This window comes from Castor canadensis, chromosome 3 (assembly GCF_047511655.1).
Source record: "Castor canadensis chromosome 3, mCasCan1.hap1v2, whole genome shotgun sequence".
In the NCBI taxonomy this organism is placed as follows: Eukaryota; Metazoa; Chordata; class Mammalia; order Rodentia; family Castoridae; genus Castor; species Castor canadensis.
The window spans coordinates 81003672-81026781 of record NC_133388.1 but is presented as its reverse complement, the minus strand read 5'-3'; the positions used below and the strand labels follow the sequence as shown (position 1 = coordinate 81026781).

The following is a 23110-nucleotide window of genomic DNA, read 5'->3' as shown; positions in this document are numbered from 1 at the left end:
TTAATAGAGCACAAACTATGTGAAAATGTTTTTGTTGTTGGTTTTGGGGGTTTTTTGGTGGTAATGGAGTTTGAACTCACAGCTTTGGGCTTCCTAGGCAGGCATTCTACCACTTGAGCTTTATTTTACCACTTTTGGCTTTACTTATTTCTCAAGTAGGGACTCGAGTTTATGCTCAGGCCAGCCTAGACAAATACTCTTCCATTTACACTTCCTGAGTAGCGGGGATGGCAGGAAGGCACCACTATGCTCGGCTTTTTACTGGTTTAGATGGAGTCTTGTGAACTTTCTTTTACAGAGGCTGGCCTCAAACCAAGATCCTCCTGATCTCAGCCTCCCACGTAGTTGGGCATGAACCTCCACTCCTGGCTTGTTGTGGTTTTTAACATTTTTTTTGTTTGAGATGGGGTCTCACTAAGTAGCCCAGGCTGGCCTTAAACCCACCTCTGCCTCCCAAATGCTGGGATTACAGGTATGTGTCACTACACCAAGTTACTAAAATCTTAATTAATGCAGCATAATAAGTAATCTCTTTCTAATGAGAATAAGAACAATCTATGCAATAAATCAAGTTATAACTTATAAATTATATACTTGCATATGATATTCATGCAAATATCAGTGGCATGATAACAAAAATGTCTAAAGTATAAACTAATAATAAATTCAAATGCCTTATATTTTGCCAAATATTAGTAACATAAAACTGTAACTTTAAATATGCATCTTAATTTCTCATTATTGATGCACCATTTTTGCAGTAGGAGAACAGAGTATATTTTATTTTACATCTATTTATGCTGACACTTAAAATGTGGACCTCTATTTGTTCTCTTGCCCTGGAACTCTCAAATGTTAAGGGTCTGCCTTTTCGGATCATAAAGGAAACCCAAGGAGACTAGAAATGCAATAAACACGATATTCTTCATGGAATCGTATCCCATTCGAAACTTCCATGGCTTCTGGGGGTCCTTCAGAGCTGACAGTTTTTAATGGACTCTCAAGGTCTTTGTGAGCCTCAAGACTACACCACCGGCATGTATGCTTTCTCCCTGGCCTGAAAGGAAATGGATGAATCTAGGAAATAGGTGGGGAAGGGAATGAACCTGATGGTGTCCCTGCAAATGTGTTTCTCTACTTCTGCCCTTTCCAGAGTGAATTAAATAATCTGATTGAAAGTTGCTGAGACAGATCTAAAGCAAGCGCAAAGCTTCTGCAGTGTGTGCAATATGACAGCTGTGGTGCCAACTTTTGGTAGAAACTGGGTCAAAGGCTGGAGCAGGAAAAGTGATGCTCTTCAAAAGTTACATCTGCCAACCAAGCTGCGATTAAGTCTCTTGGAGAATCCAAAGAAAAGTTGAGAGCTGAGTTTACTAGATTGACTCGCATATTATTTTACAGTTCGTGAAAATGGACTAGAATAAAATACATCAATCCCACATAGATAAGTACTGTGAATTACACTATCTGTGGATAAGTTTCACTCATCTCTGGAAACTATTGACTATTTGCAATGACAGATCTGTAGAATTATGAATATCTTTCTACGAGAAACAAAAGTGGACTGAGAAGCAGTAGTCCAGAGTTCTAGTCTCAGTTTTGGTTTTTCCAGCCATATAACCTAGGGCAAGTCACTAAACTGATCTGGATTTGAATCTTCTACCTGAAAAATGATGAAAGAATTTGTGCTGCCTAGCTCATAAACTGCTGTGAGGATCAAATAAAACTAAGTAAAAGCACCTTGACCATCATACAGTGGCTTGCAAATTTTAAATTTTGTCATTTTTGGTTTCACCGTAAGATAGTTCCTTCAGGAAATTAAGACTAATTGCTATTATTTCCATTATGACTCTATGGCCCTATTTGATGATTAAATACTAAGATGCCTTTCTTTCTCAAGTGACCACAATTCAGAATGCTAAATCAAAATCAAATATCAAAACTATTGAAGTACTATTGCAAAGAAACTTGCTTTTTTTGTAAAGTCTCATCAATTTCACCCACTAATACACCACTAAATTCCTGTTACTCTTTCCTTCTCTTTGGAAAAAATCAGGTGGTTTGTTTTCTTTAAGAGAAACATGTTGCCAAAATAAATGCTACCATTTTACCAGTTTCTACTTTTCTTCTGTTCTTCTCCACTCTGCACTTACCTATAGCGTTGGTGGGGAAAGGGCCTCTTAGTTTTTCCTCACCCTGGCTGTTTTTAGAGGACAGGAACCCTTATTGCCCACTTCTTCACCCCAGAGGCATCTGTGGATACTGACAGGACTAGTTGAGCTGCTGGACACTCCCTAAACAACCTTGCCCTATCAGATAAAGCAGGGAGTGAACCTCTGACAGGTGTCTCAGTCACTGTCATGGGTGTCTGTGGTACAGGTGGAATTCTAATCAGACCTATATTGTGCAAAATTTCTGAACATTAGGGGTAAAGAAAAGGCTGTATAAGCTTCCAGGGGGAAAAAACAAAGGTAGAAAAAGGAAAATAAGGAGTAATGTAAAAAGAATTTGGAATCAAACAGTATTAGAATTCCCAAACACACCAGCAGAAAGAAAATGGAACAAATTCTCCAAATAGTTTCGAATCTAGAATGGTGTTTCAATGTAACTATTAGTCAAGAATAAAGACAAGAGCGAATAAAAACATTTGCATGGATTCAAGAACTCCAAAAATGTATGTGCTGTACATTCTTTCCCAGAAAACTACTCAAGTTATACTACATCAAAACAAAGAGCAAACTAAATAGAAAAACACAGGACATGGAAACAAGACCTGACAACAGAGGAAAGCAAAGGAAATTTCCTACGTGATAATTAAGGAAAGCCTCAAGATGACATATACCCAAGCAGGCCTAGAAAAGACTGACAAGAGACCAAAGAACACAGAGCTCTAAGAAAGATGCTTCCAGGAGAACTGAAACTTCCTCATTTACCTTTTTGCCTTTAAATAAGGAAACTGCACAGCTAAATTTGATTACTAAGCCCAAAGCATCCTCATGTTCTGTTAGTTTTCTCAAATTACAGTAATATTTAATATCTTGACAACTGTCTCAAAAATTTTTTTCTTCTTGATCTTGTCCAGTGTTTAGAGAAAGTAACTCAGTGTTGCAACCAATACACCATAAATCTTACAAAGATTTATGAGTTGTCACCAGAAATTAGCAGAGAACCTTGCATGTAGAAGGCACTTCACAAATACTGATGAATTTAAAGTTTCCACTAAACCCATTCTCTCAAGTTGCACCCTCTTTATCCTCTAATTGGGGTTTCCCATTCCTTGTTTCATTTTCTTTTTCAGTGATCATGCTTCGAATTTACTAGAGGTTCTGAAAGGTACTGATTCAGTTCCACTGGTAACATGATAATAAAATGAGTTGCTGTTCTCTTCAAAATAATTTACATTTTCAGTGGGAAGAATATTCCTTCTTACAAATAGATTAATGTGACATTAGAAACACCAAAGGAATTCACCAAACTAAGGACAGCTACAAATACCCTCCTCAGTCCTTGTGAGAGAAAGAGGGTTCTTTTTATTTCTTCCTTACCCTTCAGTCTATCCATCAACTGCTCTTCTAGACTCAGTTTCCAGATATTCTGAGTTGCAAACAAAATGGAACTGTTTTCTTACCCTCTGGAGGTTACTCCTACTAATGCTGCCACTGTGGGGTGAATTATGATGGAGAAAACTTATGTGACACAATGTTAAGTAACACCTCTTCAAAAAGTACAAAAAGGTTTGATTTTAACCATGTGAAGATACTTACGGTACATGCAGAAAAATAAAGAGATTAATGTACTAAAAGTAAAGTGTTCTTTTATGAAATTTACTGTAACACATTTTATTTCTTATTAAGAAGTGAAAAGGTAAAATTATTTTAAACCACTTTGGCAAGGGAAGTTGCAGAATATGAAGAAGATACTATACCCACATATGAAAAATCCACATTTGGAAGCAGTGGTTTATAATGTTAATACAGCCAAAATTAAGGGAAAAAAAGTTCTTGTTCCTCAAATTCCAATGTTTAACTTAAAAGAAAAGGGGGGAAAGAAATATTTGAAAATACTTTAGGTAGGGGAGAAACTCAGGAGCCTAAAACAACCTTAAAAGCTAACATCAAGACCTACAATGATTTAATAAAAATAAGAGCATACCATGCATTCGCTGGTTTGGGTAACTTTGAAGGAGTAGTTAAAACTGTTTCCATGCTATTCATTCCTGAATTGCTTTCTTTGGTAGGCAATGCAATCATTTTTCGTTGCTTCTGAGAAAGTTTAACTCCATGGGAAATCATTTTTCTAAAAATTATATTAGATTAAACCAATTAGTTCACTGGTTTCACTGATTCTGAGAAAGTTTATTTTATGAAAAATCATTTTACTATAAATAAAATTAAACCAATTAACATCATTTTATGCTTAATGAAGGTTACAGATGATATATTCTATTTATTGTGATTTTACAATTTTTGGATTACAATGTTAAGTTTCAATAATGATAATTATCAGTTTATACTATAAGTGAACAAGTAATTGCTATATATGAACCCTCCTACATATAATACTTTTCCAGGGGAATGTGCACCACAAGGCTTAAATCTTGAGGGTTTTTTTTAGAAATAGCCAGCAATGATCATTTTAGAGGTAAGTTTCTAACATGTAATACTGTGTTCAATAAGAACTGATCTACAAACTCGACTCAATCTTTAGCACATATTTAAAAATAATATTATAAAGATTAAGTATCCTATAAAAAGGTTTAGAGCTATTACATTAAAATGCAGAAAAATAACAGCAAAGATACAACAGATCTTTCCAATTCTTCATGGCAGAAATATAATACCATATGATCGTTTCTTTTTTGATTTTTTTTAACCAACCCTAAATTTGACTTTGGTGTAGCTCCACATTTTTGTCTACTTTCTTCTGTTTCCATGGTGGTTCTGAGATCCACAACAGGAGGACTAACAGGACTAAAAGACATAAAAAAAATTTTACCAAGCATTCAGTTTATCTATCAAGCCCAACCTCAAACTTAACTGAAACTGTACATGATATGTAAGATTTATGATGAAAGTATACTTTAGATTTGTCAGCTGCAGCCAACACAAAAAGGATATTTTAAGTGAAAGCTGCTATTATATATGCATACATAATTACAACTTAAGTGCATCTAAATTCATAAAGTATAAATCTGGAATTCTAAAACATAAATAAAAAGTCAAACAATAGTAGATTCTTAGGTTGCCTAAATTAGGCAAAAGAACTCACTAAAGTTCTAATTAAATTCTTATTCTTTGGAATGAATAAAAGTTGAAAATTCTTTCCTTTCTATTTTTTTTTTACAACTTACTACTATCTAGTAGTAAAAAAAACCAGAGATTTATCAGAAAATTTGAGGAGTGCTGAACAATATTGGATACCCACCAGAGGGAGTTGCATCATAAGAAAAGAATCCTACAATCTTTAGATATAGTTTATCTAAGTGAAATTTATGATACACCTAAAAAGAAATCATATTATTGCATATGAAAGGGCAACCTGTTTACTTCATTTTCTTTCAATAAGAACTTCTAATCACTACTCCTGCTAGGTAATACTTCAGAGTGAATGTAGAAATGTTTGTGTATATACTGAAAATACCGATCATATTGCTAAACACTGTTAGTAGACACTGTACTGAAATTGATAGCCAACCTATATTGGTTGGCTTTATACCAAGGTATTCTTTAAACATGTTTAGTAAGCTATTCTAACATTAGCAATTAAAAGACAGTTTCTAAGTGTTCCCACAAATTATGTATGTTCCAATTTGTTTACTTAGAACAGCAAAAGTGAGACTAACTTATGAACAGCGTTTAGACTATGAAACATAATCTTTGTTCCAACTGCAAAAGACAGCATTTTTCAAATAAATTACATAAACAGTCCAAATGACAATAACAAGTCAGTTAACAACTCAATTAGCAGCAAGCCTGTAACCTCAAATATGTATCACTTTATTTTGGTGGGACTGGGGTTTGAACTCAGAGCTGCACACTTGCAAAGCTGGCACTCTACAGCTTGAGCCGCATGTCTAGCCATTCTCTTCTGCTTATTTCAGGGTCTCACAAACTATCTGCCTGGACTAACCTTGAACTGCAATCCTCCCCATCTCAGCCTTCCAAGTAGGTAATATTACAAGGGTGAGCCACAGGCACCTGGCTTGTACCACTTCTTTATAGGGAAAACACTAAAAACCTTTCGTTCTAGCTTTTTATTTTTTAAATAAACAGTACATTAAGAACACCAGAATGTCTTTCTTCAAAGTAACTATAGCCTAGTACCTAACATAAATCTACCTTTCCCCATCCTCACCTGTACCAAGGGGGGAGTTTTAACTAATGTATCAACTACAAAAAAATTGCTGCTGTAAGTCACATATATATAGACTTAAATATATACTTACATGTAAGTAAAAATAAAATATTTGCTACTATTTACTGGTGTTAATACAAACATTAATTTTGCCCCAGGGGGAACATGCCTATCATAATTGATCAGCAATTTTTATATGTATAGATAATTTTCCGTGTATCAGACTAATATTTAATGTGCTTCACTAAAATTTTTCATTTGACTAAAAGTAGATGGCAATTTCTTAGAAAGAGAGATACAAAACAAAATGCAAATCCTACCTTAAAGAGCCAGCAACCCAACTGGAAGAGCTTGTATTATCAATTCTGTTGCTGGGAATGGGCTGTGGAGCAGATATTTTATGTGTTGGTGATTTTTCCCATGGTTTAAAATCTTCCCTAGAATACGTCGGAGGTGTACCATTAATATATGATTTAATTTTCCCCTGTGGGAAGGAAAAACAAATTTAAAGAGTCAGCAATAGTAGGTGCATACTTTAGTCACTAATATACAGTAGATACTTAATAAATATTAAAAATCCTATGGTGATAAAATCACCTAGCATTTTCAATACATGCTCTTCTATAGTTTATTGCTTTAAGTACAGAGAATGAGGGAGAGGGATTATTATGGGAAATGAGTTTGCATATTAAATTTATATTTACACAAATATTAAATAAAATGTTTTAAATGAAAGTTGTACATGTAAGATATGATGCAGTTATTTTTAAATTAATATTCATGACTTCAGATAGACCACAAAATGGAAGTTTGGTATAAATGTCCTATAATTCACTGAATATAATTAAAGTATTCTGAATAAAATTAAAGTCAAGTAATACTGACAATTCAAAGGGGACCCTAAAACTATTTCTGTTATAATGGGTCAAAAACATTATTAAAATGGCATTTCCACTGTCAGGATCATATTCTATTATTGCAAAACATTCACAATATGCCTCCGACCTTCCTTTAAGCCTCAATTGTCTTCCAGACCAACCTTATGAGAATTAACAATTGCCCCCCCCCCGCCGCCAAACTTCTTTACAGTAAAAACACCATGGAGCCTAGAACACTGTAGAATTTCCTATCTTTTAGATTAACAACTGTGGAATGAGATGTTAAGGATGCCCCTCTCAGAGTTAACCACAATAGTAATCATACAGCTTAAAGTTAATTGTGCTAGACTAGAAGAACTCAATCGTTCTACCTCATTCAGCTCCAGTTAACATCATGAAAGAAAGACCCTTCGCAGAATTTGAAATTTGGCTTACTTTCAAAATCATTTTCGTTGGACAAATTTTATCTGGTATTAACTGAATTTCCCAAAATATATTTCAGCAATTTAACTACAAATGTTTTTCTCAATATGTCTTCATAGTTTTAAAGATTAGAAAGGTTAGAAGTAATATTTATAAAGGGTTCAAAACTGCCATTAAAAGATCCAAAACTAGAAAAACTATACCTCACCTGTGGCTGATGCACTCCTCGTTGGAGCCTCTGTAGTTCAACCTCTCTCAAGGACAAGTGTCTAGAGTTCCTCTGACAAGACAGAGGAGGGGCAATCAATCATTCACTGAAGGGCTTCATGAGGGACCAGGGATCTAATGCTCCCTAAATCCAAGTATTCATTCTAGCCTTCATCACCCTGCTACTACTATGTCTTAAGCATTTTCAGAATTGTTTTAGCTTTTTCTGTTCTAAAATTGTCTTGCTCAGCAACTACTTTGCAGCTTCCAAAACTATTAACATCCCATTGTTATTGCCTGTTCCTTTCCTATTTTCTCTGCTCTACTGAAATAGACCTTTTAAAAATGTTTGGCAGAGGTAGGTAAGATAAATGTACTTATTTAACCCAATATATTTAAATTTCTTTTTATACTTTAAATTTCTTAAGACCTAAAATATCAAATATGTAAATATCAATTATTTCTTTAATATATCAAGACTCTGAATGAACAGAAATATGTATTTCTTATGTCAAAATTCCTCAATTTCTTATTTCAGTATCAAGACAAAAGTTTCAGGTCCCAGAATGCAGGGAAGAAAGAAGGAAGAACAGAAAGGAGAGAAGGAAAGAAACAGAGCTTACAAACAACTTTGTTCCATATTTATTTCTTCTTTCAAAAAGACATCTCCATCCTCTACTTCCAATGGCTGATATCTGGTCCTTCTTGGTATGGTGTAATGACTCTTCTATCCATTGCTGGAATCTGTAGAATAAAAATGTCACTTTTTAAATACAAAATTTTTAAAGATTTAAAATATAGATAAAATATTCCATCTGTTTTAGTATATGGTGACAATAACTAGAAAAGATCTAGAATGCCTAGTAACTTCCTAAATTCACAAGGGAAGAAAAATTTGATTAGATTCATTAAAAAGTGTATTTCATAAAACTGTGAAAAAAAAACCTACCTTGCATAAAAGCTGTACTTTATTATTAAGTACAGACTAGTCCATTTGTTAGGTCATGTGAATCCCTGTTCCTGCACTGTCCTGACTTTTGGTAAGTAAGAAAAACTCTGAAATTTTCAGTAAGTTTTATTTACAAGTGAATTAATATAGATACAAATCCTATCATTAAGTATCTTCAATTTAGATTACCATACTCATCTTGGTATCCAAAAGAAATTCCATTTTCTCATTTCTAAAAGATCCTAATGTATATGCACTCCTTAAGAAATTATTCCACTGTGAAATCTGATCTAATTTATTTAGATGATAATATTATGGCCACTAAATCTTCACTGGAAGAACACAAACCTTACCACTTTTCGGTAAAATACAGAAAGATCCTTCAAAACGTCATCACTTAAAACATCAAGAGACCTAAAAAATGAGAAATAAAATTATAACACTCAATTTAATAGCTGCCAAGATTTTCAAATATGTACAAATATTTCAAATTGCCAAATAAGTAACAACATTATTTTTCAAGCTTATATATACTGTCTACTATAAAAACCTTTTGGAAATACATAGTAATTATGTTATTTCAAGTAAACAGCAAACCTAAGAGACAAATATCTTGAAAAAAAACTCAAGTACTTATACAAATAAGTTTACAAAGAATCTTTTCTATTTTAACAAAATAGTAAGTATTCATTTTCCATAAATTACAACACTGAATTAACAATGGCTTATGTATCAGGATAAGCAAATTCTATCCAGAATTATCATTGTACCACTACCTGCATGACTTTGAATAACTCAACTTTTTTCTGGGTTTACCATCTTCATGTGCAAAATGAAGTTTGGACTGTATCAGCTGCATTTCATTCAGGTTCCATACAGGTATTATAAGGCATCAGTGGAAATTGTAAAAATTCATACTCTATTTCTGTATGTGTGTATGAATATATATATTTGTGTATGTACATTTTTGTGTGTATGTGTATACATGTTTTTAAAGCAATTTCTACACCTAGTATGAAATTACTTATATATTCAAATCTGTACTAAATCAGTTTTCAACACTGATAATAAATGATACATTAACTTGTGATGCTACATCAATTTTAGTGCTCTGCACATATTATTTATATTTCTAGCAAACTCATATGTGATTAAGAACTTAATTTGTATAAATCTTTGACTGAACTTGTATGTCTACTTAAGCAAAACTATATGAGACATCACCACAAGTACTATCCTTAAGTGGTTCAGCTGAAACACCTGTCCCAAGATAATAGTTGAACAATAGTGACACATCACTTTCTAATATAGTATTTATTTACTCTTTCGGTGGTACTAGGATTTGAACTCTGGGCCTCACCCTTGCTAGGCAGATGCTCTACCACTTGAGCCACTCTGCCAGCCCTCCAATATATGATTTTAGGTAGAGTTGATGTTTATTTTATTTTTGGTTGATTCTTATTTGACAAACCAAATGATATTAATTTGGCAATAGAAAGTAATAAAAATGTTTTCAACAGAAACACTAAAACAATGTAGCAATGAAATTAAATTTAGTCTGAAAATCTAGCCGGGTTCTGACTAGGTATCAAATGCATTTTAAAATAACACTGTCTAATATTTCATAACATTGATTTTCACTTAAAAGCATTTTTTTCACAAAATAATAGAGCTTAAATAGCAAAAGAATTTTCTCCTAATTGAGTTCTACCTGACAATTTTAAGAACATTAGTGATTCATCTCCAAGAAACAGCAGAACATTACTTTTCAATCATGTTTTGGAATTAGTTTGATTAAAGACTTTGAAAAGTGAGTTATTAAAAAGCTGTTAACATAGTAACAATATAAACCAAAATTTTCTTGGTTCTTTTCCAAAAGAAAAAGGGTCTCTTGGTTTCCTCATTTGTAATAAAAAGATATTAACAGAGCCTACTGTACACAGTTTTCATGAAAGTTATACAAATTAATCTAACGTATTTTGGAAAAATACCCACTACATAGTAAGCAATAATTATTGTTATAATCATTGAAGCAAAACACAAAAGCAAGTACAAAGTAAGCACTAAGTATTAGTTATTATTATTATTACTGAACAAAATAAAGAAATGAACTAGATGATAAATCCTTACAATGCAAATTGACACTAGGATTTTAATATCAAACATCTATAATCACCAATATAGACTCATTTCTCTTACCACTAACTTTTTAGTGAGAAAAAAGCAATAGTTTGACCTAATATGTGATTGTAAAGTATGAAGTTTTTCATTAAAAAAACAAATCATTCCCAGCCAGGCCTGCTGGCACACACCTATTCCAGTACTCAGAAGACTGAGGTAGGGGGATCATTAGTTTGAGGCCAACCCAGGCAACATAATGATCCTGTCTCAAAAACCCAAAATCAGTAATAAAAATAACTGACATTTCCAACATTCCTCTAATTTTAAAATCTGTACGAATTCTAAATTATTAGCATTTATCAAACTGTTTCCAGGTAAATATCCATTTTTAAATTATAGCATATCTTTTATTTTGCTTTTGCTGAAGTCATATAATGGATGTATTCAGCCAACCTCGCTTCAAGTAAAGCTGCCATATTCAGTCCTATAAACTGTAAACAAGACAGTTTCAGCTGTTCAGCGCTATACATTGCTGCAAATTCCAACAGCATAGCAGCATTCTTAAGGGTAACTACAAAGAAAGAAAAGATTTGCAAAATTAGATGAAAGGCACATTACAGTAGATAAAATATATTGGTTTTGAAAGTTGTCATATTTGAACACTTAGAACAAGGAAACTGAAAGTATTTTGTTACCAAAAGCAACTTATACTGGACAAATGAAGGATTCATTTGCCATTACAGTACGCTAGAGTACTTTCAAAAGGCATGCATATACAAACATTTTAAGCAAAGCAAATATGGAAAGGGCAAACATGTAAGTACTAACAACACTCCTAACAATTTAATATTTTTAACTTTCATTAATTAAACTTTCCTTTTTATTTATAGCTATTCCCGCTTCCATAAAACCAAAAGAGATATTCTTAAGACTAAGAGAAACAGATGAAATAATTCTATAAAATGAATGAATGTTTATTAATCTATCAGGCATTATATATTTGTGTGTGTGTGTGTGTGTGTGTGTGTGTGTGTTTGGAATACACATCTAACTCTTACCAAAATATTACCCATGCCAGCTCAGAATCTGATATACTGTACAAAAGAGTGAATTTAGTAACCATCCTATTAATTTTAGATGTGAAGTATCTGATTCTGCTAGAGACCCTTCAAGAACATTCTACCTATGTAGCACAAAACTGCAACTTCTTGAACCTCTCTGTTCTTTGTCTTACTCTGAGTCCCAGTCAGCAGAGGAATACAGTTGTTTTCTGAACCTGGCTTCTACTTATCTTTTTATTTCTTCTCTTTTGTATTTTATCAAAAGTTGCAATTGCAGTCAATAATGGTTTCTGCTTTACCCCTGACTAACCTAGTTTCAACAGATGATGAAAACATCTCACATCTCACAGAATTAATAATATTGGATCATATAAAAAACTTCCTAGAATTCTTCAGTTGGGAACAAAGATATACACACTGCCCAATAACCAGAGATCAAACTTCTGTGGAATTTTTTTTCTAGTTTCTAGGAAGATCATGGAATTCCTTAATAAATAGAGGCAACTATGCAGCAGGTGCCAAGAAAGAATATCCAAGGGAGATCAGGAAAGTCAGTTAAAAAAGTGAAAGTATTATATGTAAATATATGTATTATATGCTGCCCTTTATTTTAATATGTTTTTTTCTTGCCTATAAAAGATCCAGGGTATTTTTCTCTCACTGATAACCAAGGACAAGATGATCTACAGTGCTCAAAAAAAGATAATGGAGCTAAGTAAAGTCATCTAAGTACAAATCAGAAGAATTTGACAGGAATTTCCTTCATGCTTCCTAAAGTAACAATGAAGCAAAAGAAATATAAAATTAGAAAACCATAAACCTTCCGTGTTAAGGCTAAGAAAATTTAACTTTCATTCTAGAGTAAGCAACTAAAAATATCTAAACATGAAGAACACACAATTACTTCCTATAGCAAGATTAAAGAAAGTAGAAGGGAGGAAAAGCATTTAAAGACTACCGTGATTCTGCACAAAAGAAATGAATACCAGACCTAACTAGCATAGTAACTGAGAATCAGAAGATGGGGAAATGTGACCTACAGTTAAGACACATCAATTTTTTTTAATTTTATTATTCATATGTGCATACAAGGCTTGGGTCATTTCTCCCCCCTGCCCCCACCCCCTCCCTTACCACCCACTCCGCCCCCTCTCTCTCCCCCCTACCCCCTCAATACCCAGCAGAAACTATTTTGCCCTTATTTCTAATTTTGTTGAAGAGACAGTATAAGCAATAATAGGAAGGAATAAGGGTTTTTGCTAGTTGAGGTACGGATAGCTATACAGGGAGTTGACTCACATTAATTTCCTGAGCGTGTGTGTTACCTTCTAGGTTAATTCTTTTTGATCTAACCTTTTCTCTAGTTCCTGGTCCCCTTTTCCTATTGGCCTCAGTTGCTTTTAAGGTATCTGCTTTAGTTTCTCTCCGTTAAGGGCAACAAATGCTAGCTAGTTTTTTAGGTGTCTTACCTATCCTCACCCCTCCCTTGTGTGCTCTCGCTTTTTTCATGAAGACACATCAATTTTGATACCTGAAAGAGTTTGAGCATAAAGGACAAAAGACAAATAAAAGAGCAATTTTGGATTTCAAAGTTGAGTGTTAAGAATAGCCTTGAAATAACCAAAATAAAAAACAGAATGTTTTGAGAGATAATAGATATGGTTTATTGACATTATTCACAGAAGAATTAGAGAAAAATTCCAGCAAATAGTAGATAAAATCAGAGATACAATCAAGAGCTAAAATCAGAGACACAATCAAGAACAGAATAAGGGTAAAAAAATTCTGCTTTCAAACTGCAGGTTCTCAAATAAACTTCATATCATCACTATTATTCATGGCTCTATGACATTTCAATAAAAAGTTAACACCATCTTTCAAGTATAAGATGTATATACTTTTGCATTTCTGAGGTAAGGATATGCTTACAAATGATAGCATGCAATAATTTAAATTTTTTGACATTTTCTGTGGTACAAATAGTGGTGTATTTTACCATAATGAGTAATAACACTAATATAATACAGTAATCCTGAACCAATCTGAAAACATGCTAATGCTCTAATTTAAAGTTACTCACGTTTTTCAGTTAATGCTACTTCACAAATCTCTTTCAATCGAGTTATGAGAAGTTGATCAGCCACTACAAGAACACTACAAATAAAATCCACATTTTGAGATTCTAACAGAAAGAAAAAGAAAACAAATATTACTCTCTATTACTTTGTAATCATTATACCTGGGGAAAAAAATTAAACGTTAAGATAGGAAAGAGAAAATTCTGATTATGCTCTACATGTTGGAATGGCTACTATGACCAATACTAAATACATCAAAATATGTCTATCTTTTCATTAGAAAACTGAAAAAAATATATACCAAAATATGGTGCAAACACTGTGTATACATGTATGTAAATGGAAAAATGGAATTGGTTGACACTATTCCAGGAATAGGGGGAAAGCAAGATGAAGAAGAATGGTGGAGGGGGTGAATTTAAGTATGACCTGTTTGATATATTGTAAGAACTTTAGTAAATGCCACAATGTACCCCAGCCAGCACAACAATGAAAACAAAAATGCTTTGGTTCACATGGGAAGCCAAACTGAGGTGATGATTTCAGTGTAGAAGACTATTAGAATATCTATATGTGTGTGTGTTTAAGTATGATGCTGAGATTTGACTTTCCATTCTATTTATTAGTTTGAGAAATATTTCTCTTCACACATGGGGGATATATTTATATAGAGATACATCTTTATATATGGGAGCTCTTAACACGTTCTTATTTAAAACACAATTTATCATCTAATAACACTTTATTTTTTTTTCATCATAAACTCATTTTTAGAATTTTTGGCAACTATACAAATGTACTTTACAGTCTCAGGACAAAAAAAAATTAGAAACTCTACCTAGGCTTTACAAGGCTTTCAGGAATAAGGTTTAACAAACTATTGTTTTACTAACATTGTTTACCTAGAGTCAGGTACATAAAGTTAAAGGATATCATCAGACAAAATAATGGTTTGCTTTACTTAACATCAATTTAAACTTACAATAATACATACGAACCCCTTCCCAAAGGCTAGAAAATTATCTAAGCCAAAACCATGAAGGAGTGTTAATGACTGTAACTATGATTAATACATAAAGAAAATACTGCTTCAGAGAATATAAAGACATAACAGACGTCAAAACAAAATCTATGAGCAGGGAGGTGCACTGGGATAAAGATAAAAAGCCAAGAAAAACAACTTGGCAAAAAGGCTAATTTTTAATTGATTTTTGCTTTCATACTATTCAACTAGATATTGGGGGAGAGAGGATAATTAAGGGAATTGATAATTAAATGATTTTAATGTACACAGGCACTCAAACCTTAACTTTTCTAGAAAACACAGTATACTGTTTCATAAAGGAATTTAAATTTAATTCCTATAGTGAAAGTATGTCATTCACTTAGATTTGAGTTCTTTTTGACATTACCCACAAATTATTAATGCCTTCAAAAGAAAAAGTACAACCCAATCTTATAGCATAAAATTAATGTTATATATCTTCATTATCTGTATTTACTAATTAATATTTAATACAAAAACAATGATATTCAAAGCTCAAAACAGCAAGTAGTGACCACAATTCCTTTTGACAGTACTGGGAGACTTGTTCTTTATATATTACTACAAAAATGGAACTTAAATTTTCCAACATGGTTAACCAAATTTCACCCAAGCTAACAGAGATTTACTAGGTTGTCAGACCTCTCCAAATGGTCATGTTTCAGGAGGGCATCACTATTTGAAATTCTATACTCATTCATTTGCTATTTCTTAACAAAAAAACTTATGAAAAGCATGTAAACTGTACCCATATCTTTTGGACTACAATGGTTAAGTACAAAAAACAATTCATTTAATATCCTATGAATCATTAAAGTTATACATAAAAGCACCTAAAAAATTTTAAAAAAAAAGATTCACAGTGCACTGCACCTTGGAACACACATGGTTGGAACATAAAAACATTTAAAAGTGAATTCTAAGACCTAACCTCTCAAACACATAAAACAAAATGAAGACAACACAACTACTGTTCTCACATAGCTTCTTAAAAATGCAGCAATGGAAGTATATTATTGCATATCAGCATACTTCTTTATCATCAGATTTCCTCAAACCATGCTCGAGTATTTCAAAGGAGCAATCTAGTACTGCGGTAAAGCATGGCTTCACGCTCGATAACCTGAACACTGAGAGATGTTACACAACAGAAGTACACAAAACAGGTACATTCGAATTAAACATTTTCTGCATAGTTAAGTCACATCATACACACAAATTTTAACTCACCTTTCATGTTTTTAACCTCAACTTGTTGAATGCTAAAAGCCTCACATTACAATCACATCCCATCCACACCTTTGTTTTGTTCCACAGTGCATTAAATGAAGCAGCACAACAGCAATAACTGTTGTAATTAAAAAGATAATTTGTTTGTTCAAAATGTCAACTACAATAGAGGTCATACCTTCTTGTAACTAACCCTAATCTCTTTTGCTTAAGTAGTGAGAGCTGGAAAATCTACCTCCATAGGCACCAGAAAGACTGACCAAAGTACTTGTTTAAAAAGAAAAAAATGAACAAACACACGCTAAAAATTAAATGGTTTCCAGATGACAGTGAGTGAAAATGATTCATCTGCCTGGCACAGTAAGTTTTTACTCCCTTAACCATTTAAGAGAAATCTGGAATGCTGGGACCAACTATAAATATGGCTCAAGGAGACCTGAGCAAGCAGCTATATTTCTGAAAAGAACAGTAAGGGCTTCCAAATGCAATCACATAATGCATCAAAAAGCAAAGATCACAGAAGGATTCACAAATTAGTCACATTAAAAAAAAAAAAGGATGCAGGATTCTGGATAACCTAATTCTAAACACCCAGCTGTAACTGTGGATTCTTCTGCTTAGCACCAAATGACACTTTCATTAATAAATAGAATTTCTCCTTTAAAATCAAGGTATTTAAAAGCTAAAGCAAAGCAGTAATACCAAGTAAATTCCTTACAATAGCTCTTCTTTTAAAAGTCCCATGGAGTTAAGTAGATCCCCTATTAAATAGGCTACCTATACAGAATAAAGATTTCTATAGTAACATTTATAAGCAGAGATATACTTTGTGGATTATCACTTGTTTAAAAAAAAAAGACTTTCAAAATCCACATGACATAAGCAGATGCACACATATACTCAAACATTCCTCTATCCCCACCTCTAAGAAATAGCTCCAATGAGGTAAGATGCAGCCAAAACAGTATTGCCTCCTTAAAGCTCCAGTGATTGTCCTCAATTATAGGTGAAATACTTCTTAAAATGGGCACTGCCTTCCTTATTTGAACTTAAGAATCCTGAAGGAACAAAATACATTCCTAGGCATGAGTTAAGTATGTTACGCTTAGAGCCTGATCCTCTCCTAGTGAAATGCTTTATTTGCACTTGGTTAAACTGCACAGCACTACCTTTCTGACACCATAATCCAGGGATTTCAGGATGCCGATAAAAGCATGTCACATTGCTACTACCGCAAACTGGAACCTAATTTAACACCAGTTTCCACAGATCAACACTGAGAGGCAATGTCAAATAATAATGTCAGTTTTCCACACATATTTACACAACTGGAATATGTACGAAAATTTCACATGACCAAAATTATTGTATAATACTAAAGGGTTGGAGGCAGGATGGTAAACACATGACCCAAAGTCTAGACCTCTATGCTCCCTGCTCCAGCATTCAACTCTCTGCCATGAGGCACAACTCAAAATTAGAGCTCCAACTCCCCACCAACTTGATTCCTCTCCAGGCTGCAAACTTTGTCCTTCTGAAGTGCTAAGAGTTCATTTTACACATGAATATTACATTGCAGATGCTGGCTCTAAATGAATCCTCTCAATACAACTCCAAGCAGAGCAGGTGCTGTAGTCTCAGTGATTAGAAGAAGAAAAATGAGCAAAATGGCACCACAACAGATGACCTGAAATCTTGACATCTGTGTCTTGTCAGCTTTGATGCTCACTGATAACTTGGTGTCTTAAGTTTCTTTTTAAAATTCCAATGTAGATAAACTATAATTGCAATCACTAAATGGGGAGATGATGAAATTCCACTCATTCGGCTACTAGCTGATGACTCAAAACACTATTTTCTTGACCAGAATACAAAATAATACGCACAGTCACACAGAATAAATGCCCTCTAAAGAAAAGAAGCAACTTAAACCTTGGTTCCAAACACTGAAAAGGTAAATCTGTATAAAAGGTTTAACTGCATTTACAGTGCAAACTTGTGTTTCTTTCTACTTTCTCTTCTGCACAGAAAATCTCTTCAGAAACATTGCCTCCCTGCATTTCTTTGAAACACCTGAGAAAGGTAAGGCTTGAGGAGACACCCACTCAAATGCAACAGGATTCTGATCTTGTGACTTCTGCAATACATCTGTTGCTAATAAAGGTCCAAGATCTTCATTATAGCATTATGGTCAAACTTGAAACTCAAAAAGGCTCTGGATGAAAAAGGGAACCTGCAGTGTCCATTACATGGCCCAGAGTGTCCCTCGGCAAGTTCTAGTGATCCGTCTTCACCGGAACAAGGAAAGTCATACACAGCATCTGATTCAAAGTTATCCTGAAGTTTTCGTGGATGTAATTTCTTTTCACATTTCATCGAGGAATTTTGTTGCTTTGCTGGTTGACTATGGATTCCATTTGTTCTTTTCTTTTGATTAGGTGAGTCTTGATACTGTTTTCTGCCATTTCCCCTGATATTTTGATTCTTTGCTTTTAAAATATCAGACATTTCAGAATGGTTACTGTATGGCTTTTGCTGCAGTGGATGCCTGGGCTTTACCCACTGGTCACCAGGAGAACCTTCAGGAAATAGCTGCTGACTGTGGCGGAATTTGGTTCGACTCAATTTTTCCACAGTGGGTTTAGCTGGTGTGCTGCCAACTGAGGAAAATCCATTGTCACTGTCTGAGGAATCTCCAAATCTTCTAGAAAGCCAGTCCCTTAGTGGTCTAATAAAGGGAATAGCCATAAGAAATTTGTTTGGTGCCAAACCAAGCTTGGATTTTGGGGTCATATCATTTCTATGACAAGGCAATTTCTCAATGGAAAACCATTCAATATTCCGAATTTCTCTTCTGGTTTTTGGGTTAAATTTTGTGTCTTTTGGAATTCCTGGAATGATGTACAAACGAGCAAGCTGGTCATTGATTCGAAGTTCAATGTAATCATCTTTACAAATATAGTCTTTGATATCAAAACCAGTTTCTTCAAAGACCTCTCTAGCAGCACAATCATGAGGAGCTTCTTCTTTATTTACATTTCCTTTTGGAAATCCCCAGCCTGACTTTGCTAGGTAACCCTGAACCAGTAGTACATTTTCAAGTGTCTCATCAAGAATAATCGCACCATATGTTGGTACTCCCATTTTATATTCCTTCCATTCATCCAAAATTTTTTCCACATCTTCACCTTGTGGCAGCAAAAACGGACAATGACTGAAGACGGCTTTAGCAAAGTCTCTTATCCCACACTGAGGTAATCCTGGTGTGTTCTGCATGTAGAAATCCAAGTAAAACCAATGGGCAAGTTCAATCTGAAAACATACTCGGATTGCATTGTCTCTTTCCTCGCTGGGAATATGCAAAATAAATCGGCGGCAGAGATCGTCCAGCACGCTGCCGGGAATCTCCACCCGTTTGGTGTCCATGATGAGGACCCGCAGCAGGAGCAGTGCATCCTCTCCTAATAACACTTTAAAAACTAAACACTATAGAAGTTCCTTAATTTAAAATAACCTTCATAAGCTAGTACACAACAGAGCCACTTGCACGCCCATCTTTATTCCAGCACTATTCACAATAGCCAAGCTTCAGAAACACCTTAGATGCCACACAACTGATGCATGGATTAAAGAATTGCAGTACATACACATCCTGGAGTATTATTCAGCCAAAGAAGAATGAAATTATGTTAATTGCAGGTAAGGGCATAGAACTGGAGATATCCACGTTAAGTCAAGTAAGCCAGGCTCAGAAGGACAAAGGTCACAATCTTTTCCTTCCTACGTTGAAGCTAGACCTGTAGGAACTACATCAATACAGGTATGATCTTATATACCTATATACATACACGAGAGAGAGAGAGAGAGAAAGACAGACAGAGGGAGAGAGAGATAGCATGATCATAACAGTGAGTCTGAGGTGACTATGGGGTGGCAGGAGAGGTAAAGCGCATGATAGAAATCAAATACTATTGAAATATATTGCATCTGTGTATGAAGATAGTGTAATAAAATGCACTGAGAGCTGCTAAATAATAGGGAACTGAGGCACGAAGAAAGAGTATTAGAGGGGGTTAATCTGATTAAAGTACAATATACACATGTGTGAAACATCAAGGCGAAATCCCCTTGAACAGTCAACATTCACTTAAATAAATGAAGACCAAGAAGGTAAAACAGGTTTTGTTTTAGGGTGGGTACCAATTAGAAGGGGGAAAATAAATGGAGAGGGTGAAGGAGGGCTAATATGGTGAATGTACATTGTATGACTGTATGAAAATGGAATATTTATGCTCTTAAACAAAAAAATTGGAAAATAAAATTGCCTTCTTGATCCTAAGTACTGCCAATGATATTAAACACTTGCCCCTAAGCAAAATAACAGAAACAGGAAGATAACAGGGAAGGAGAAAAGAGGTTACCAAAGAAAAAGAACAGAAAATGTTTTATAAAAATGAAAAAGTGATGGTCAATGGGAATGACAGACAAGAACATCTGAAAATTCTTTCCTCCATAAATGCAATCTGAAGTCTAGCAAAAATTATTGAAATCAACTTTTTCAGAATTCCAGAAATCAGCCAAAGGCTTACATTAATCTGGTATGTATTTACTCAAGAAAAGTGACTGAATCTTGGTTTAAAAAAAACAAGTAAGCCTTGGGTCACAGAAGCTTTTAATTTTCAGCTAAAAGTTATAAGCTTCCCTAATCCAAAAAATTCAATATTCCCAAAATCCAAAACGTTTTTATGAGGTATTTTAAGTTAGGATATATTCATAGTACAGGGAGAATTCACTGTGACAATTCCAAATAGGCTTATATTGTACATTGGTTAGATCACCCTTGCTGTCTCACCCCTCAACTCCTTCCCTGCCCCACTTAGAGCAATTGCAAGGTTTCTTTGTTCTATTTCATAAAAGTAGATGAATGAAGTCCATCCACCATATACCCTCACCTTAATCTCCTTTACTCTCCCCCTCCCACTAGTATCACCCACACACATTCTATACCTGTTATACAGTCCTGTCCTGTCTTTCCTTATTAATATTTAAGTCAATGTTCCAAGGGGTTTCACACTGTGTCCCCACTGTAAGACTACTTTACACTAGTCCTTCAACTACTTCAATTGCTCTCCCCTACCTTTTACCTCCGACCCCCCATTTTTCAATAGCTTTCAATACATATCCTTACATCCTCTATCTTCAGATGTTGTTTTATGCTATTGCTGATGCTCCATCTCTCTTTTCCTTTCCCTCCTTCTGAGTTCCACAGAGTAGTTCCACTATTACAAACATGTTCTACATATGCATTTGCATATGATCACATTTGTTTTTGTTTATGTTTATCTTTCAGATCTATCTTCCACATGAGAGAAAACATGCAGCCTTTGTCTTTCTGAGACTAACTTACTTAACATAATGTCCTCCAATTGTATCCATTTACTTTCCACCCACATATCACTATTCCTTATGGTTAAGTAAAACTCCATTGTGTATATACACCATATTTTCTTGATCCATTCATCAGTCGTAGGACATCTGGGTTATTTGCAGAACTTAGTATTGTGAATAGTGCTACGATGAACATCAGTGTACAGGTGTCTCTATTGTATCCTGACTTTATGTTCCTACATATGTGCCCAAGACAGTTATCACTGGATCATACAGCAGTACTATCTTTGGCTTTTTGAGACATCTCCATACTGCTTTCCATAATGGTTATATTAATTTGCAAAATTCAAACCTTTTTGAATGTTGACATGAAATGGAAAATTCCACAGCTGACCTCATGTGACATTAAAATCAAAATGCAAACACACTAAAACTACTGAATAAAATTACCTTCAGGGTATGTGTATAAGGTATATATGATACATAAGTGAATTTCATGTTTAGGTTTTTTTCTACCTCAAGATATCTCCTTATGTATTTATGAATATTCCAATTTTTTAAAAAACATCCAAACTCCAAAATACTTCTAAGTTCCAAGTACTTTGGATAAGGGATCATCAACCTGTACCAAAATCAACAGATCCACAATCACAATGAAAATGAGCAGCCTAGGAGACACTGGGGAGAGGAAGAACAATCACAGAGCAATATTACCAAAGAACTACCACTGTATGACCTGGTTCTTTCCTGGAAATGCCACTAGAAATGCATGTCTTTATTTGACCTGTGTCAAAGCTTGCTTGTTGAAAACAAGCTTTTCCCTAGGGGCATTTACTAAAAATTATCAGCAATAATTGCTTAACATTGATTGAGGCTGCCTGAGATGATGCTAACTGTACAAAATAAAAATAAGCAACAGAAGGAAAAAAAAATCTTAACATTCAGCTGTTGAAGTCCTACTCCCCAGTATGGCTATATTTGGAAAGGGGACCTCTCAGGAAGTAACTAAAGTTAAATGAGGTCATTAAGTGTGGGCACTAATCCAATAGGATTAGTGTTATTCTAAGAAGAGATCCTAGAGACCTTGCTTACAATCTTTTTACACACATGCATTAAGGCCATGTGACAACATATGAAGATGCCATGTGCAAGCCTAGAAGAGAGCCTTCACCAGAAATCAACTCTTCCAGAGCATGCTCTAGGACATCTAGCCTCCAGAACTGTGAGAAAATAAACTTATGATATTAAGGCACTTAATCTATAGACTTTTGTGATGGCACCTGGAGCAGACTAATGCAGATGTCTGCAGGAATTTTTGAAAATTGCTAATATAGTCCTGTGAATGTAGCCACACAAATGAACATACCCAGAAAAGA

The 23110-nt window shown here is 34.3% G+C and overlaps 2 protein-coding genes across 2 annotated transcripts in view; both read right to left on the bottom strand.

Moving 5' to 3' along the window:
* The window catches only part of LOC141421609 (inhibitor of Bruton tyrosine kinase-like), a 221229-nt gene that overhangs the window by 13613 nt on the left and 184506 nt on the right, over positions 1-23110 (bottom strand). Inside the window, exons 5-11 of the mRNA XM_074068285.1 lie at positions 14074-14175; positions 11386-11503; positions 9165-9225; positions 8486-8606; positions 6675-6838; positions 4878-4970; positions 4153-4296 (exon numbers count right to left, since the gene is read on the bottom strand). Of these exons, the coding sequence (XP_073924386.1) occupies positions 8538-8606; positions 9165-9225; positions 11386-11503; positions 14074-14175 (350 nt within the window). The 3' untranslated portion in view covers positions 4153-4296; positions 4878-4970; positions 6675-6838; positions 8486-8537. The remainder of the gene's footprint in view (positions 1-4152; positions 4297-4877; positions 4971-6674; positions 6839-8485; positions 8607-9164; positions 9226-11385; positions 11504-14073; positions 14176-23110) is intronic.
* On the bottom strand, positions 17646-19793 carry LOC141421606 (m7GpppN-mRNA hydrolase-like). Its single transcript, XM_074068280.1, has one exon. It carries the CDS (start codon positions 19770-19772, stop codon positions 18501-18503), a length of 1272 nt encoding a protein of 423 aa, XP_073924381.1. The 5' UTR covers positions 19773-19793; the 3' UTR covers positions 17646-18500.

Coding starts and splice junctions, on each gene's coding strand:
- LOC141421606 (XM_074068280.1), bottom strand. CDS start 19,772: ATGGACACCAAACGGGTGGAGATTCCCGGCAGCGTGCTGGACGATCTC.